At 34.2% G+C, this 17,184-nt stretch overlaps 3 protein-coding genes across 3 annotated transcripts; 1 reads left to right on the top strand and 2 right to left on the bottom strand.

Annotated features, from left to right (window-relative positions):
- Positions 1 to 4,688: 4,688 nt before the first annotated feature.
- LOC146957507 (uncharacterized) lies at positions 4,689 to 6,628 on the bottom strand. The gene has a single exon (XM_085726116.1). It carries the CDS (start codon positions 5,650 to 5,652, stop codon positions 4,693 to 4,695), a length of 960 nt encoding a protein of 319 aa, XP_085582242.1. The 5' UTR covers positions 5,653 to 6,628; the 3' UTR covers positions 4,689 to 4,692.
- On the bottom strand, positions 5,726 to 6,739 carry LOC146957508 (PKS-NRPS hybrid synthetase cheA-like). The gene has a single exon (XM_085750643.1). The coding sequence runs from the start codon at positions 6,737 to 6,739 to the stop codon at positions 5,726 to 5,728; it is 1,014 nt and encodes a 337-aa protein (XP_085606769.1).
- Positions 6,740 to 9,189: 2,450 nt separating this feature from the next.
- On the top strand, positions 9,190 to 16,731 carry LOC146957509 (heme binding protein). Its single transcript, XM_085736883.1, has 8 exons — positions 9,190 to 9,748; positions 9,830 to 9,897; positions 10,677 to 10,743; positions 12,039 to 12,193; positions 12,311 to 12,387; positions 14,296 to 14,364; positions 15,635 to 15,735; positions 16,347 to 16,731. The coding sequence occupies exons 1-8, from the start codon at positions 9,491 to 9,493 to the stop codon at positions 16,647 to 16,649; spliced, it is 1,098 nt and encodes a 365-aa protein (XP_085593009.1). The 5' UTR covers positions 9,190 to 9,490; the 3' UTR covers positions 16,650 to 16,731.
- The last annotated feature ends 453 nt before the right edge of the window (positions 16,732 to 17,184 follow it).

Consider the following 17,184-nt stretch of genomic DNA (forward strand, 5'->3'; position numbering starts at 1 on the left):
CAGTAAATAGTTTTTTATGCTGTTGGTAAAAAGAATAGCAACATGAAGAATGACAGAAATGGGAATATTGATAGAGGTAAAAATCATGTGGTGGTTAAATGAATTAGAGCTATTTAATTGTTTGACCTGCTATTTTTTATTTTATTTTTTTGGTAAATAACCTACTAAGCATTTTTGTTAGGCATTACTCCCTCCGGTCACATATATAAGCAAAAAGTAACTTTTTAGGTTCATTGAATGACTAATATATATGGTCTATAAATGTGACTAGATGCAATAATTATTCAATGACTCTAAAAAGTTGTTTTTTTCTTATAAATGTAACCGGATGGAGTATTATATATACACCCTCCGGTCACTATTATAAGCAAAAAACAATATTGTAGGTTCATTCATTTAATGATGTATGTGGTCTTTATTATAGACCACATACATCATTAAATGAATGAATCCAAAATGTTGATTTTTGTTTATAATAGTGATCGGAGGGTGTAGGTATGTGCATTTGTGAGTCCCACTTGAATTTTGAAATGCCAAATGGCGTTGGAAATGTGCCAAATCTATGGCTTTTAGCGATGAAGATTAGTAAAATAAACACCATCATGAAAAAGAGTGATCATGTGATATTGTCACCACCTAAATTTGTTAAGACTACTTTCAGTTTCATTCACCCCACCAGCCAACGGTACTCGTTTAGAAAATGATGATTTTTTTAGGAAATAGAAAAAGATGATTGATATAGTAACACTAATTTTAATGCTATATTCGGTCATTTTTATTTTTTTGGTGGTTGGGATTCGAATCCCGGACCTTGCATATATTATGCATTGTCCATACCAACTGAGTTAAGCTCACGAGGACATATTCAGTCATTAATATAAGTAAAAAAATATTTTTTCAATTTAATAAATAATGTATTTAATTTATATTATAGTTTAAATATATTGATTATTTAATGAATCTATTTTTTTAATATATTGATTATTTAATGAATCTATTTTTTTCTTGTTTATAATAGTGTTCAGAGGAAGAAGTCCCTAATTTAAATATCCATTTTAAAGGAATCACTTTTTAGCGGTGCTTTCAACCCTACCAATTCTTGTCATAAGTGTTTAATGCTTTGAAAATTCAAATATTAAGAAATTAATAAATCTAATTAATCTTATCTCAAACAAAATTCACAACCATATTAGCAATGAAAATTACTCTTTTGTCCTTTAAATAAAGCGTTTGAAAGTTACGAAGTGATCAGTTCAAGAGATAGCTCATATATGAGAGGTAATTTCTAAACTCTATTCAGGAGAAAATAGTATGCGAAAAGCAGCCCCATCCCTGGCATTTTATAGTCCTTAGGACAAGTTTGAGAAAAATTCGTCTTTATATAATTATATTATTTTTTTCTTTCTAAATGATGGATAAGACATGCATTAATTATGACGATTGACATCTCAACTATGCCGCTGCCTCAAGTCACCATAATATGATAATACAATATTTTGAAACCCAACTATGTTGACAACCCAAAACACTGTCCAATACACTTTGTTCTATAGGTTGTTAATAAAAAAATAATAACAAAACAAAAAAAAAATTGAGGGGTCGAACCAAACCATGTAATGCTAAGTAAAACGATAGGTAGACATATCAAATTTTATATAAGTTTTATTATCTGATTTGATAATTTAGCTGATTTACTACCGCTAAAATTCTCAAAAATCTTCATAATCATTTATCACCATAAATCTGTTATATTACAAAATACACAATTCCCTCAAACCCAATAATATGAAAACCTTTTTATCATTTATCAATAGAATATGATCTGTTACTTATAAAAAATCACACAAGACCAAATTTGGTGTCGCAAGCATGAAACTTTCATGATGACAGTAATATTATATTATGAAATCTAAATACAATTCAGGTTAGCTTCAATTTAAAACACCAAAAAACATCATCAAAATAAAAACAAATTTAGTCTATGCAAAGGAGTAGAAAATTTGCTTTTTACGTGTTGCTTCTGCGATTTACGTTTTAATTCTAAGTTTAGCGTTTTGGCCAATATTGGGGGTGTGAAAATGAAAGCGTTGGGCTGTGAAAATGAAATGTTGTTGAGTTATGAAATAAAAAAGATTAAGAGCTACTGGGCTGAAGTCTGATAGATAGTTAGGCCCTCTTTGCGATTTGTACCCCCTATAAAAACAAGTGTTTCTATATAAACCCCCATATATAAAACAAAATTTTGGACCCCATATACGGGCATGGGTCCCAGGCCGCCGCACCCCCGACCTATGCCTTGGGCCGGCCCTGGTGAATAGCCTTGTTAACAATAACACTTCAAATTGACAAACATAAGCAGACTTTTATATTAAAGATAGAACATAACTCAACAACAACGCTTTAAATTGAAAAACATTACACAAATTGACAAACATTACGCAAATTGACAACATAATTTGAGGTTGTTCAAATTGCCAGTGTCATTAGAGTTTGTTTAAACTCTTTCGTTGAAACAACAACTCTTCAACCAAATAGGTTAAACAAACTCTCTTCACATGCCCATTTCATGAGTCATCTCTCAATTACAATTCAAGTGTTATCTTTTGAACCAATCGGTTTATAACTCTCAAACGCTTTATTTAGGGACAGAACATAACTATGAGGAGCCTATAAGCAGTGAAGGGGGGCCAAAAGAGAAACTTTCATAGGCTAAATATCTCACAATTCTGCTATTTATTTTTGGGCCTGAAGTTTATAATGCTCCTAAATTGAGTACTTTTTGTTCCACAACATTTCTTGATTATATTTTTCTCTCAATATAAACACCATTTTATGACCATGAATAACAAGCAATCATATAGAGGAATGATATTTGTACAACCATTTTTGGGACAGCTAATTCTTCTATATTCTTTTGAAAAAAAACAATATATATATATATAGATAGATAGAGAGAGAGAGAGAGAGAGAGAGAGAGAGAGAGAGAGAGAGCAAGAACACGGTGTGGGTATGAGAGAGAGTTGTTCAAAAAGTTATCATAAAATAGAGTTCGGGTATGCTCCATTTAGGCTAAGCTCCATTTACTCCATTTAGGGTTTGGATGCAAGACATGTGGCAAAAAGATATCTAACGGTTGAGATTTTAAATTAAAAAACAATAAAAGGTTGTTGTGATATGAGAGAAGAAGGGAACATGATTTTGTTTGTTATTATTATGTATTTTTATTAAACAAATATTTGTTTTTTAATTTAAAATCTCAACCGTTAGATATCTTTTTGCCACATGTCTTGCATCCAAACCCTAAATGGAGTAAATGGAGCTTAGCCTAAATGGAGCATACCCGAACTCCATAAAATAGTTGTACAAATATCATTTCTCAACCATATAGCCACCATTTTATGCTACTTTTCACCTCGGTTTGAAAACAATCTTAAGTTTACAAAAATGTATTACTATTAAAACCTAAAAGTGTATTTTTTTTATTTATGGAATAAATTGTTTGAAAGTATACTTTTAAACAACACAAAATTATTGTATTTTTTTTTCCAAACTATATCAATTCAAACTCAAGTGGGTGGGTGTTTGAAAACAATCTTAAGTTTACAAAAATGTATTACTATTAAAACCTAAAAGTGTATTTTTTTTATTTATGGAATAAATTGTTTGAAAGTATACTTTTACACAACACAAAATTATTGTATTTTTTTCTCCAAACTATATCAATTCAAACTCAAGTGGGTGGGTGTGAATAATTATTTCTTTTGATGAAGGAATATCTATGACGCTCGACACGGGAGAAACCAAGCTCATCCAGGTTTACGATGGTTTGAGCCGAACAATACTGTTTTCAAAAGAGACTAATTATATATATTTTTATTTAAAGCAACACTTTGGAAATATGCTTATGAAAATCACCAAATTTTGCACGTTTAAATGCATGTTTTGAGACAAAATAAAGCAAGTGGAGGGAAGGGGAGAAATATGGTATAAGGAGTAAGCTTCAAAGTAAGAAAATTGCTTTTACATAGAATACTTCCTATTGACACATGTAAATTACATAATAGCCCCCAGTGGCAGTTAACAGCCGTTCAAGAAACCGGTGGCAGTTAACAACCGCTGGCAATAGCGGCAGTTAACTGCCGTTCATACCACCAGTGCAGTCTGCAATGTGATTTCCAGCCATTTTGGCATGTTTGTACCTGTAATTTAAAACGGCAATTCCGCATGAAATCAAACCGAAACAACAACATCCAGCAATCACAAACATCAACATTTCATAATTTATCAATTATTCGGTAACATTACACAAAACCGATAATGCGTCAACGTTTCACAATTGTTTGAAATTCGTCAAATTTTCCACATTATGCAACACATTACACATAAAGTACATTAATTTATAATAAATGCGAAACTCAAATATATATATATATATATATATATATATATATATATATATATATATATATATATATATATATATATATATATATATATAGTTAAAGGTCCATATTGTATTCACTCTATTATTTTGGATGAAATGAAATGAGTTAGCTTTCCTTCAAAAAAAAAATATATATAGTTAAAGGTTAGTTACATATCACCCAAAAAAATTGATCATTACATTATATATCCCAAAAAATACGTCGGCGCGTATCGACAAAAAAACGGATTAACACCGACCAAAAAGTGTCATATTTCATCTAATAAAAGTAAATCATCTAAATGTTCCAGAACATCTTCAAATTTGGTGTTTGCTTTAACCGGAGTGTCATCAAACATAATAGGATTGTCTTGATTTGTTGGTTTTTTTGGTGGAACCAGTCTCTCTTTTAGCTCAATGTTCATGAGTGTTCGGAAACGATCGTTTTGATCCAAGAATTCATCCTCCCATGTTGCCGCCTCTTCGCTCCTGTGTAGCTTCCACTCCGTGGATGATGGAGGTAGTGGGCAACCATCTTTCAACGAAAGAAGGACAAAATGATTTGGGATTAGACCAAGGCAAATCATGTTGCTTTTCGGGTTAACCGGAGGCCGACCTCTAAGTGGGAAAAAAGTCTCGGAGATGTAGTCTAACTGGGTAGTCATCTCTAACACCGGCCTATTGTAACATGATGCAACGATGTGTCCCATATCCGGCAATGTCAACCATTTGTCGGGAGGTGCAAAACTACTAGCATTTTTGGGAGGATACAATCCATCCAAGATGTATTTGCAGCGGGTTTCGCTCGCATATATCTCGATGTATTTGCTCCTATACTCTTTCAACTCTTTAATAAGTGCTCTCCGCACCATAACATGACTTTCTTCCGTCAAACCCACGGATTCGGCTATAGCCCTAAACCCACAATGTCCATCATCAATAACATCCACAATTCTCTCAATGTATGGTCTCATGAATTTTGACATGTAATACATAGGACTCGATGGCTCATAATTTCTTGAAACCGAGATAGGCGTAGGAACCAGAACCGAAGAAATGCCAATGCGAGCACCTTTTCTTTTAGGTTGTGAAGATTTTTTTCGTGGTGAAGATTGACTTTTCGGATGTTGAGAATCAATAGTCTCCCACGAAGATGGGATCCTACGTGTCGTTTTGATTTTTTTGGGAGCTCCTTTGGTTGGCACCTTTCTTGGAGGTGGTGACAACATTGTGGTCTCCGGAAACGCTAACAACCGCAAACCCTCATAGTTTCAATTGGAACGGAACTCTTTCGAGACGTTCTTAAATACCACGCCACTCCTCCGTGACCGAAAACAAATCTTCATTACTTTCTTCTTCACCCATATACAATTTATGCCAATGCGGGTGTATCTCATCCAATCGAATGGGCTTGTTGTGACGAATTTTCATAGCAATGAAGCATGCACAAGGTAGGTCATACGACGTCCTTTGAACACAACCGCAAGTTTTCTTCTCGATGCACAAGGTTTTCCTAGCATGCTCTTCTTCCACAAAAATAAAGTTCATGGCTTGTCTAGACACGTGACCCCCCAACCCGGAGTACAAAGTGACATCTTTGTATCGATTTCCCAAGACTGTAACGCTCCTACCAAACGATGATTGTATCTCCCCAAATTGGTTTGCCAACATCTCATCTATTTTTTGCCAACAAGTACCCAAATCACCCTTGGAGGTGGACAAATATTCCTTCACCACACCATGAGCTCCTTCAACTCTATTCGTGGTCCTGCATCCAAGATGTAACACAAGGTCCGTCCATGCCCTCACTAGTTTGTCCTTAAAAGGCTTCAAAATGGTTTCTTGAACATAGAGAAGAAACTTTGGATAATCCTTACAAGCATCTTGGAATTTCAATAGATTACCCGCATATAACTCTTGAGTAGGAGATTCAACCAATTTTTCCCATGCATCAAATATGGTATCAACTAACTTACTATGCTTCTCCTCGTCGACAATCTTCTTTTGCCCATCCACCACAACAACATTTTGTTTAACTTTACAATCGGTGCTGATTCTTGATCTAACATTTTTGCCAACATGGAAATAACAAAGTATTGCACTACTATCGAGGAGAACATTTGCTACAACATTCATCATACTCGTGTCCCTGTCGGTCACTACCACCTTAGGCACATCACTATTTGGTCCAAGAAGTTTAAGCAACATTTGCAAAGCCCAAGTAAAGGTATCACCCTTCTCCGACGTCATAAATGCAAAACCAACCGAATATGTCAAATAGGTTGAGGTGACTCCAACTATTTCAAACAATGTCATCCTATACAAGTTGGTTTTGTACGTGGAATCCATTATCAAAACAGTCGGAAAATTGTTAAACAACTTTACCGATGTTGGATGAGTCCAAAATATGTCTTGAACGGTTTGACTTTCCTTTTTTTCTCTTACGTAATAAACATATCAATTCTCTTCCAACTTTGAGATTAGATATTGCATCTCCGTCAAGTCACCCCTTTTTGCCTTTTTGAATTTATGACGTTCATTGTAGACTTGCTTGATATTTGTCATGGACTCTTTCCTTTTCTTCTTCAAATTTGTCAAAATATTTTTGGGTTTCACCGAAGAATCGGTCAAGTCGTACAATCTTCTTGTCGTCCTCCGTTAATCTTTCGGCAAGAAGGTGCCCTGCTACATACGGCACCATCTCATGGTTGTGAACGCCATTAAGAATAGCCAATTTCCAAGCATTGTCTTCCCCTCGACGACATATCCACGCACCTTGAACAAACACCCACATTTTCTTGATCCCGTTGCTTCATGCTTCACTTTTATCTTCAGTACTTTGTGCTCGCCGCTCCGTTCACAAACCAACTCCAACATAGCATTTCTACCTTCACAAGATCTTCTAATGATAACCGTAATTCCAGCCCTATTTGCTTGTCGACGGACCCAACCGAGCAATTCGTCTTTATCTTTCCATGTGTCAGGTCGAAAAGAAATGAGTCGTGTCCACTTCGTTGTCACGAAGTTTCCACACATCGGAATTGATGCTTGAAGCCTCAACTTTAACGGAAGCCTCAACCTTCACGGAAGCTTTGACCTTAATGGGAGCTTCAACCTTAATGGAATCGACAACTCTAGGTTTTCGATCACCCGGATCATCACCCGCATTCTCAACCTTATCTATAAATAAACAACATACAATTACTAAACTAATTAATAAACATGTATCTAATATCATATAATAACATAAACAAACAAAAAAAACAAAAGGAAACAAAATTTGGAAGAAAAAAAATTTAGGCGGTAGCACTGCCATTTGAACAATTTGAAAAAATTCTAAGTGTCTAGCGGCAGTTAACAGCCGCTGACTGTAACATCCCAGACTGCTTTCATGATTGCCGACTGACCCCACAAACCAACACGAGTCTTTTCAGCGTGCCTTGTCCTCACTTGCATGCTTACCGGGAAACTTCCCGATAGGTCACCCATCCCAAAATTGCTCCAAGTCAAGCACGCTTAACTGTGGAGTTCTTATGAAATGAGCTACCGAAAAGAAGATGCATCTTGTTGATATAGGTAGTACCTAACAATTCTTATAAGCCTTCCTTCAACCATGTAGTCCTATACCTACACGGTCTCAGAATCCCTCTCATTTCGATGTGATTTGGTTCCTCTATAAGCTGTCGGGAGCCGCTCATTGTTGTTCCTTGTGCACCGGCGATCACTCCCCTGCTCTCGTCAGTCGTGGGTGTTACACTGACTCCCAGCGGTAGTTAACAGCCGCTAGAGTTCGTGACAGTACAAAAAAAACTGCAAAACCCAATCAAATGCAAACATGTTAAAACTTGCAATACATGTTCTTTGATGCATATTGTGTGTAAAAATGTCCTAGCAATCGATCATCAATGATTTGGAACCAAGATTTTGACAAAGGATTTTTGAAATGGGGATTTTTTGAGGTATGGTAATGGTGAGGTGAGGTGATGAATGAATAGGACCTAGGGGTTTTATGGTTTTGGGGGGAAAGAAAGCAACAATTGTTAACTACCGCTAGGACCAACAGAAGTTAACTGCCGGCGGTTTTCCCAACGGTAGCTAACTACCTCTAGGGGCCCTAACGTATTTTACTTGTGTCAACGTGAAGTTTCTTATGTCAAAAAAACAATTTTCAAAGAAAAATTTGGTAATGGAACGGACTTTTTCTATAAAAGTTCCAAAAACTTATCTACCCTCGCAAATTCTCCAAGAACCACATCACGTCTAAACCCAAATGTTAGTCACGTCACATACATAGCTTATGTGGCAGAGCATGAGTCTGACTACCTTACACTGCTCCAGGTATAACAAATAAATGTTAAAATCCCATAAAATCCGTTGAAATCTATATTATAAATCCATTAAAATTATGTGTTGAAAATCTTGATTATAGAAAGTCATTAAAAAAAAGTCTTTTAAAATCCAACAAAATCAATATAATCTCACAATTTATTTTAAAATCTTCATAATTTTGTTTGCCAAAATAATCTTTTAAAATTTCAATCGCATAGACTCTCTAAAATTTTCTCTTAGGAGTCAAATAGACAAATACCCAACCCTCTAAACATTTTTTTAATACAAAAAAAAACTGTGATTTGAACCAAGATCTTGTCAAAGCACTGAACAACTATGATTTCTTATGACGATGATTATGATGCATGAAGTGGCAAGGTAGATCACAAATGGAATACGTGGGGTCTATATATACCCCTTAGTTAGCAACAAGACACAAAAGTGTAAAGAGAATGTAAAAGGAAAATGCAACAAGTGCTGGTGAAAAAAAGGTGAAATTAAAAAAAAAAAAAAAACATCATGTGTCATGTCACATGTGTGTTTTGTTGATTGAACTTGAAGTGGTGGTGTACTCTAATCTAAATTTTCCAAGCTCAGAAAAGTCAAGCACACCACAAATCGCGATCTATCAAATACAAATCCAAATCCACTTATATAAACTCGTTTTTATTTATTTTTCAATAATTTTAAAAACAACAAAGAAACACAGTTTCGATTTTCGAACAAACACATAGTACAATGTTTCGTAACATAATAGTTTTAGTTTTGTTATTGTTAGTATCATCCTATGATGTTTATTCACACGAAGAGTCGGGTCCATGGAGCTGTGAAACCGGGTCAGAGATTCATGTTGAGTCCGAATTTCAACCCGGTGTTATTACACTTGATGGTCATGCCGATGATTGGAAGGACATTGATGGGTCCCACTTCTCTCTTCTTCTTGCTCTCGACCCTGATGCTGAAAATGAATTCAATGGCGGAAAAATGACCGTGAAGGTATTTCTTGCTTTGTCCTTTTGTTATTCACATTCAAGTATTTATCTGTTTATCTTCTTAGTGTTTGTTGTTTTGTTGCAGAGTGTGCATGATGGCCGTGATATTTTCTTTCTGCTTCAAGTTGATGGTGATTATGCCTACTCTAATGGGTAAGATGTGTGTGTCATGCAGAGAAAACTGAATCTAGTTCTAATCCATGAGTTTGATTTATTGAGCTTAGTTAGTGATAGTTTAGTTTAAGTTGTTTGATTTTTTCGGTAATCATGTTATCGGTGTGAAGTATACACCTATTTGATGACTAATCTTGGTCGGGGAAACTCCTTACTGGGCTGGCCACCTTTCATGAGGTCTCCCCGCTTAACCACGTTTTTCCCATCCACAAGTCTCGAACTCGAGACCTTGTTTTAGGGATCCGAGTCCAATACTGGGATCAAGTTTGAGTGGTTAGTCTCACATCGATTATGAGTGATAAAAATGTTGAATATATAAAGAGGTGACCGGTATATTTAGTGGCTTAAAATTTTGGGTAGAGATGTTGCGTCCTTCCTGTGGTTTTGGAGCATTAACCCGTTGCTACCGACTCCCAGTAATATCCGTTGTTGATAAGCGTCTCAATGATTGATATTGTTTGGATATTCATAACAAATCATGAGTGGTTAAAATATCAACTCTTGATTTTAGCGGAGTCAATTTTGTTTCGTTCTACTTGGATCAATATAATAGTGGTTTGAACTTTAAGTTCTTTGATTACTGAATTAGCTTGATTTATTTATGTTGACAACGTTATAAGTAATGATATTTTTATTGAGGGTCCAACATGATGGGATATAAGAGTAGATTTATAAACAAACAAAAAAACAAAATATAACTTTCTCATATGATACTCTTTTAATAAGTTGGTGCATTTTTTGTTTTTGTGATGATGCAGTGAAAGCAAGAAATGTCCCTCTGTTGCACTTATGTTTCAAATTGGAGATGGTGCCTCTTATCATAATGTAAGTTGCTGTACTCAACAATGTATTCTTTGAGGGTCTATTTGCGAGTTTGGATGGTAGGGGACGAGAGGGTTTTGGGTGGAGGGGTGTAGAGAGAAAGAGAGAAATCTTTCACCTTTTTAGAGAGTGTTTTTGTAGATTATATATTTTTTATTTTGTGATTATTAAAACAACATAGATTGGATTTGAAGAATTTACCCAAGTCCTCCAAAACCTAAAATATCCTCCTTCAATACATTTTGAGTTCCCTCAAATTAGGGGGATTTTGTATTATGAAGAATAAAACTCCCGAAAGCTCTCCCCTCCCAAATCCCTTCATACCTTACACTTTCTCCTTCCTTTTTCTCAAATTCCCCCTCCTAAATTCCCAAAAAACTTCATCGCTTCATGTTTTTCAAATCTAAGGGGCATTTGGATAAACAACTTAGGGCCTGTTTGGATGGACGTATATGAGTCTATCTAATGACATAAACACTTGTGACTGTTTGAGAGAGTTTATGGAAAAAACTTATGACATGTCCACCAGTTGTTTTTAGCTTATTTCCATAAGCTCTTCAAGATAACTTATGAAAATAGTTTATAGCTTATATATGAAAACATTTTGACTTTATTTAATCTTTTGGTATAGAAATAGCTTATATGATAAAAGATTATGATATAAGTACTTAATTAAGTTGTTTATCTAAAAAGAAACTTAATTAAACACTTCCAAAAAGTGCTTATGGTAATCATATTTTTGTATAATCTGTTTTAGGAATGTGAGAAAACTTCGTAAAAGCTTTATATAAAGTATTTTTTTATGCTATCATGAGGAGCTTATGAAAATAAGTTGAAACAATTTATGGACACATCATAATTTCTTTTGAACACTTATGTAAGTGTTTTTGTATTATGATTGACCTAAATAAGTTAGAGAAATTCTTAGGTGAACTCTCACCTAACATGTCATTCTTACACCTAGCCAATTAAAACCCAACACCTCATTAAAAGAATTAAAAAAATAAATTAAAATCAGTTAGGGGTGGTGGTGCTGATCAGTTAAAGAAAGTGGGGAAAGAAGAGAGAGAAAACATCAGGAATAATATTGAAAAAAATCTGATTTTAAATTATTTTTTTAATTATTTTAATGAGGTGTTGGGTTTTAATTGGCTGGGTGTAAGAATGACGTGTTAGGTAAGAGTTCACGTAAGAATTTCTCAATAAGTTATTGTAAAGTGAAATCATCACTAATCCTGATCTTTATGAAAGATCTCTATGAATCGTGATTGATAAAAAATTGTCTTAATTGTTGTAAGATGGGTGGCTGTGAGGAACATTCAACCTCGTGCACAAATAAGACCTGCAAAGGTCATGAAGTTGACATTATGCACTTTTCAATTGGAAATGCTATTCCGGGACGGCTTTATGGCGGGAATCCCATTGACAATAGAGATGGAAATGGCGGTGACAGGTGATTAACATAAAAGCTCCTTAACTTTAACCATATCGGCTGACAATTTATGATGACTATAGTGGAGCTATTTTTCATGAGACGTGGTCATTCAGTTTCCTATAATCGTTCATACAGGTTTGGCCATTTGGTTGATCTTTATGCCTGGAATCCACACTGCAGATACTTGGATGGCACTGGTCCTTCAGGTTCTGGTATGCACAAATGTAACATCTTTAGTTGGAATTGTATGTTTATATGATTAAAATAAAAAAGGAGAATGAACGAGATTAAAACAGCAAGTGGAAGTATCAGCAGGTTCAATAAATGAGAATTTGCTCAACTTTTCCATCAAGTAGTTTGCTTCATGACTTGGAAGTTCATGCTCCTTTTTAAGTCTAAAGAACTTTCTAAAATCTTTACGCTACTTGTCTGTAGCAATAGTGAATCCGGCCATTGCTTGAATGACTTCACTCTTGTTCACTAATTGAATTCTCCTTGATAACTATGCCTTTTATTTAAGGGTTGGTGCATTTATTTTATACTATTTGTACTCAAATCCCATTTCTCACCTGAAAATGTTTTATACATTTTCCATTATCATTTTGCTTTTCTATTTTCCTTTTAACACTTATCTACCTCGTATTTTCTGTTTTACTTTTTTTAGTTTGCTTATTGATATCTTTCATTAGAGATAGGATGTTGTGTTGGATGTGTGGTAAGACTAGATGAGATAAGATTAGAAATGACAACCTTAGAGAGAAGGTTGGGGTAGCACCTATCATAGAAAAGATGGTGGAAACTCGGCTTAGGTGGTTTGGGCATGTAGAGAGAACACTTATAGATTCCCTAGTGAGGAAAGTAGATTAGATGGAGGGAAGTCAAATCATTAGAGGCAGAAGAAGACCTAGAAAAACTATAAGAGAAATTATTAAGAAAGATCTAGCGATTAATTAGTTGGATAGAGATATGGTATTTGATAGAACGTGTCGTTTGGTACATGTAGCCGACCCCACTTAGTGGGAAAATGCTTGGTTGTTGTTGTTGATATCTTTTACATGCTTCAGCCATATAAGAAACAATGACATATTGTTTTAAACCTTGCATGAGGATGTCAATTATTTTATTCCTTTAGCTTAGCCATGTCAAATCAAGGTTTGCGTTTGATATAAATCTTTTCTAACTTTACATTATAATAAAGTTCATTTACAAAAAAAAAATAAAAAATTGTTAAATAAATTTCTTTGCCCCACACACCCAATTTAAAATTTGTGCCACTTCACAAAATGATTAAGCAGTGATTGGATTTGAGCATGAGCATAATGTCTTAAGTTACTTTAAGATTGCTTCTTCCACATTGGAGGAAAAGATGAATTAATTAAGGCATCTGTATAGAAGGGGACAAATAGATGGAGGGATTATGCATATTCTATATTAAGATTACACAGACAATTTATTAGTGCCTAACTTGGATAAAGATGATAAGCAGATAATTATGTTTGAAAATGACATACAGAAGATTGACAAACACATTTGTTGGGACCACAAACCAGGATTCTCAACATAAGAAGTATTTCATCATAATTGTTTTTTTCATCAATTCCTTTATTTGTCTCAATGGGATTTTTGCAATCACTTCGTTCTGTTTGTGGTCAAAATGCGGCATTTCTGCACAAAATAGGAAGCCTCATTATGCCAAACCAGATTGTGTCCTTTTCTATATCTTTGCAAAACATCATTTCATTGAGTAACTTTTAAGTTTGATTCCTATGTGAATAATGAATTTACACATGTAGATTTTGTGCATATAATTATTGGACATGTTGTAGCGCTGTTAATGTTTATGAATTGGGAATTCAACAAATATCCCATTGTTTCATACTTTCATATGATTTGAAGTGGGGTGATGATAATGTCTCTTTTTAAAGATTTAGAGACTTTCCAAAGAAGATACGTCTCACATTGCGACCATATAATTGGATATATAAGCTATAACCCTACAATGTGGGTTAAACATCTAATCTTCTCTTCAACTCCCTTCATTTGTTGATAATTTCCTAGGTTGTTGTCTAATTTTTATTTTAGGGATATACATTAAGCATTGGACCTTTTTCTGTTCTCAGTTAATGATTCTAGTGCACAGAACGACTGGAAAGGTGCTTGGTGGCATAGCAGCTTTACAGTTCACTCAGGTAATCCTTTTACTGTTCAAAAAGAAAATTAAAATGTCCTATCAATTAACTATCTTCCGAAGCTGATTTTAACTATCTTCCGAAGCTGATTTTAGAATGAAATATTGGTTGGTAGTGTAGTGGAATGAATCCCGAAATCCCTCCATATAGAATTAGGTAAACAATCATGTAATCATTTATTTATCTCAAATATGATTTCAGATCCGATTCTTAATGATATTCATACCAAAGAAATATCTTTCAACATAATGTAGTTGCTACTAAATACTAAAACTAATAGTATCAAAGATAATTTGAAAAGTAAATATACCAATATATGTACAATATGTTTTCTGGTCTCCACCAACGTTTTAAAAATACCACTTTGCTGGGGTGGAAGATGTTTGTTTTTGCGGGGTGGGTACATAACATTTTTTTTTTTTATGGAAATAGTTGTTTTCAAACTTTCTTCTTATAAATATAATAGTTAATACATAATGTTATTTTAAAAAGAAATAAATGCACAATATGTATATATAAAAAACTGAAAATATAGACCATGAATTGAATGTTAAGCATATAGTATGACATAGAGCATGTCCATACATCATTTATGTCCTCAGGAAACATGTCAGCAGCAATTTTTCATATGTGTAATTACCTGCTGCTTTCAATAATTTATAATATAATTAGTGCTGTTCCAACTAGGTAGGTTAATGTAATTCCCACTAAGTGCCAAAAGTTTAGTGATCCATAAAAGAAGCATGACTGGTTTGTTTCTTATGGATTCATTTATCCACAAGAATTTCCTTTTATAATTATTTTAGAAAAACCCATTTTTTCATCCTTGATGGATATTGAGTCTCTCAATGTTTCAACGTATCTAATACTGGGCTAACTTTTACTCGACTCCAATGGAATGGGGAAATGAGCTGAAGCAGATAGTGTAAGAGAGCTCTAATTTAGGGACTAATTTGATGACATTTTGCATTATTTAGAGACTATAACGATGATGTTTTACATTATTTAAAGACTAAATTGATGACAATATCATTGTTATGACTAAATTGACGATACATGTATGTAGAGGACAAAAGTAAGGGTTTTTTTCTATTTTTTATGTTAAAGTATATTATGGATTCTATTGCAAGTTGCAACCCCATATATGATATTAAAATTGGCCTTAGTCGCAGCACCTTAAATGCGAGCTTTCTGCATTGTTCTACCCTATCATTTAGTTATTCTGGATCATTTTGCTGTAAATTACTACTCACATGATTCTCTATAACAGGTTTTGTAAAGGATGAGAACCCTTATGCAGAAAATGGAAAAAAGGGCACATATTTTTTTGAATTCTCTAGGCCTTTGAGGACTATGGATCATCTGCAACAGGTTAGAAGTTAGAAACCTTTATGATGCATTTAGAAGAGTTTTATTTGTTTAGATATTACGTTGATCTTTCCTCTTATGTTTGAATCCCTATTTTGAATTAACTGAGTTCTTGGTCTGTCAAATCCTTCTAGATAACTCATGGACTACATATGAACTTCATTATTTATTAATCATAATGAATTCTGGTTCTGGCATAGAGTACCCCAAGTCACATACTAAACTACAATTTTGTATTTCTGATATTATGGATCTATGCTATTTTGTCAAACAGTTTTGGCTTTGGATAAGATATCTTCTACCGGTTTGTTTTGCAATACCTTCTTTACAAAGGAAACTTGCCTTCATAAAAAATATTTCTCCGCCATGCCCAATAGCTAAAACAACCAAACTTTAAAATGCGGTCTTTTTTATTTTTGTGGATGTAGTTGAAGTGGAGGGAATAGACCATAAGTTCTCTCAAATATAATGTTTATGTTAAACTTAATTCTTCATATGCAACGATTCATTTTATAGCTTTGTGAGAACTCAAAACCAACACATGATGCAAACACGCATGAATGTCATTTAGGCGATAACAAACAACTAAAATCATGCAAATTTATACCTTACAGGATGTGCAATTCACCATTGGCGGATCAAGCAAGATGTCTGTCGGATTCTGGTATCCAGTAGATGGTAAGCCATGGCACGGTTCCGGACACTACTCTGTTAACTGTGATTGGGTTCCGATTGATATATCTCAGAGCAGTTCATTGAGTGGCAAGTCAGTGGACTCAGCATCAAGTAGCTCATGGAATTTTGCAAGCGCATTTTCGCTTATACTTTCAGTAGCAGCACTTTGTGTGTCTGTGTTTGTGAGTTATCGGGTTTTACATCCCAAGAGTGTAGCCTTTACTCCAATGGAGAACCTTTAAATAGTGTATCAAACAGCTTGAGTTTGGGATTGTACTATTCATTTACGATTGTACTATATAGGTTTGTAGTTTGTACTGTTTAGTGCTTTCTCTTGCCCTATTTTTTAATTCTATTTGAAGCATTACTTTAGTTATTTTACTTAGTGTCAGAAAAGTTTTTAGTTCAATAGTCCAAGTATAATGGAGTTCCATCTTGTGCTTAGTTGTTGCAACGTGCAATTTCCTTTCACAGGGGGCTATTTTTCTTTTTTAAAAAACTGGAGTATACTAATATGACATTGTCAGTCAACTCATAAGTATTTCAATAATTGAACAACATTTTCTTGTTTCATCACATATTTTGCAAATTAGAGAAGAAAATGAGACATTGGATGAAATGAAACTAATTGTCTCATTCTATTTATTCTTGCTTGAAGCAATCAATAAATAGTACTCCATCCGTCCCGGAATATCTGACTCATTTACTAAAAAAAAGTGTCCCAAAATAACTGATCCATTTCAATTTTCAATACAACTTTCATCATTCTCAATACAA

Source organism: Medicago sativa, chromosome 1, assembly GCF_051527215.1.
Source record: "Medicago sativa cultivar Bolivia chromosome 1, Bolivia_mono, whole genome shotgun sequence".
In the NCBI taxonomy this organism is placed as follows: Eukaryota; Viridiplantae; Streptophyta; class Magnoliopsida; order Fabales; family Fabaceae; genus Medicago; species Medicago sativa.

Coding starts and splice junctions, on each gene's coding strand:
- LOC146957507 (XM_085726116.1), bottom strand. CDS start 5,652: ATGTTGTCACCACCTCCAAGAAAGGTGCCAACCAAAGGAGCTCCCAAA.
- LOC146957508 (XM_085750643.1), bottom strand. CDS start 6,739: ATGACATTGTTTGAAATAGTTGGAGTCACCTCAACCTATTTGACATAT.
- LOC146957509 (XM_085736883.1), top strand. CDS start 9,491: ATGTTTCGTAACATAATAGTTTTAGTTTTGTTATTGTTAGTATCATCC. Junction 9,898..10,676: donor GATTATGCCTACTCTAATGG/GTAAGATGTGTG, acceptor GTGATGATGCAG/TGAAAGCAAGAAATGTCCCT. Junction 15,736..16,346: donor CTATGGATCATCTGCAACAG/GTTAGAAGTTAG, acceptor TATACCTTACAG/GATGTGCAATTCACCATTGG.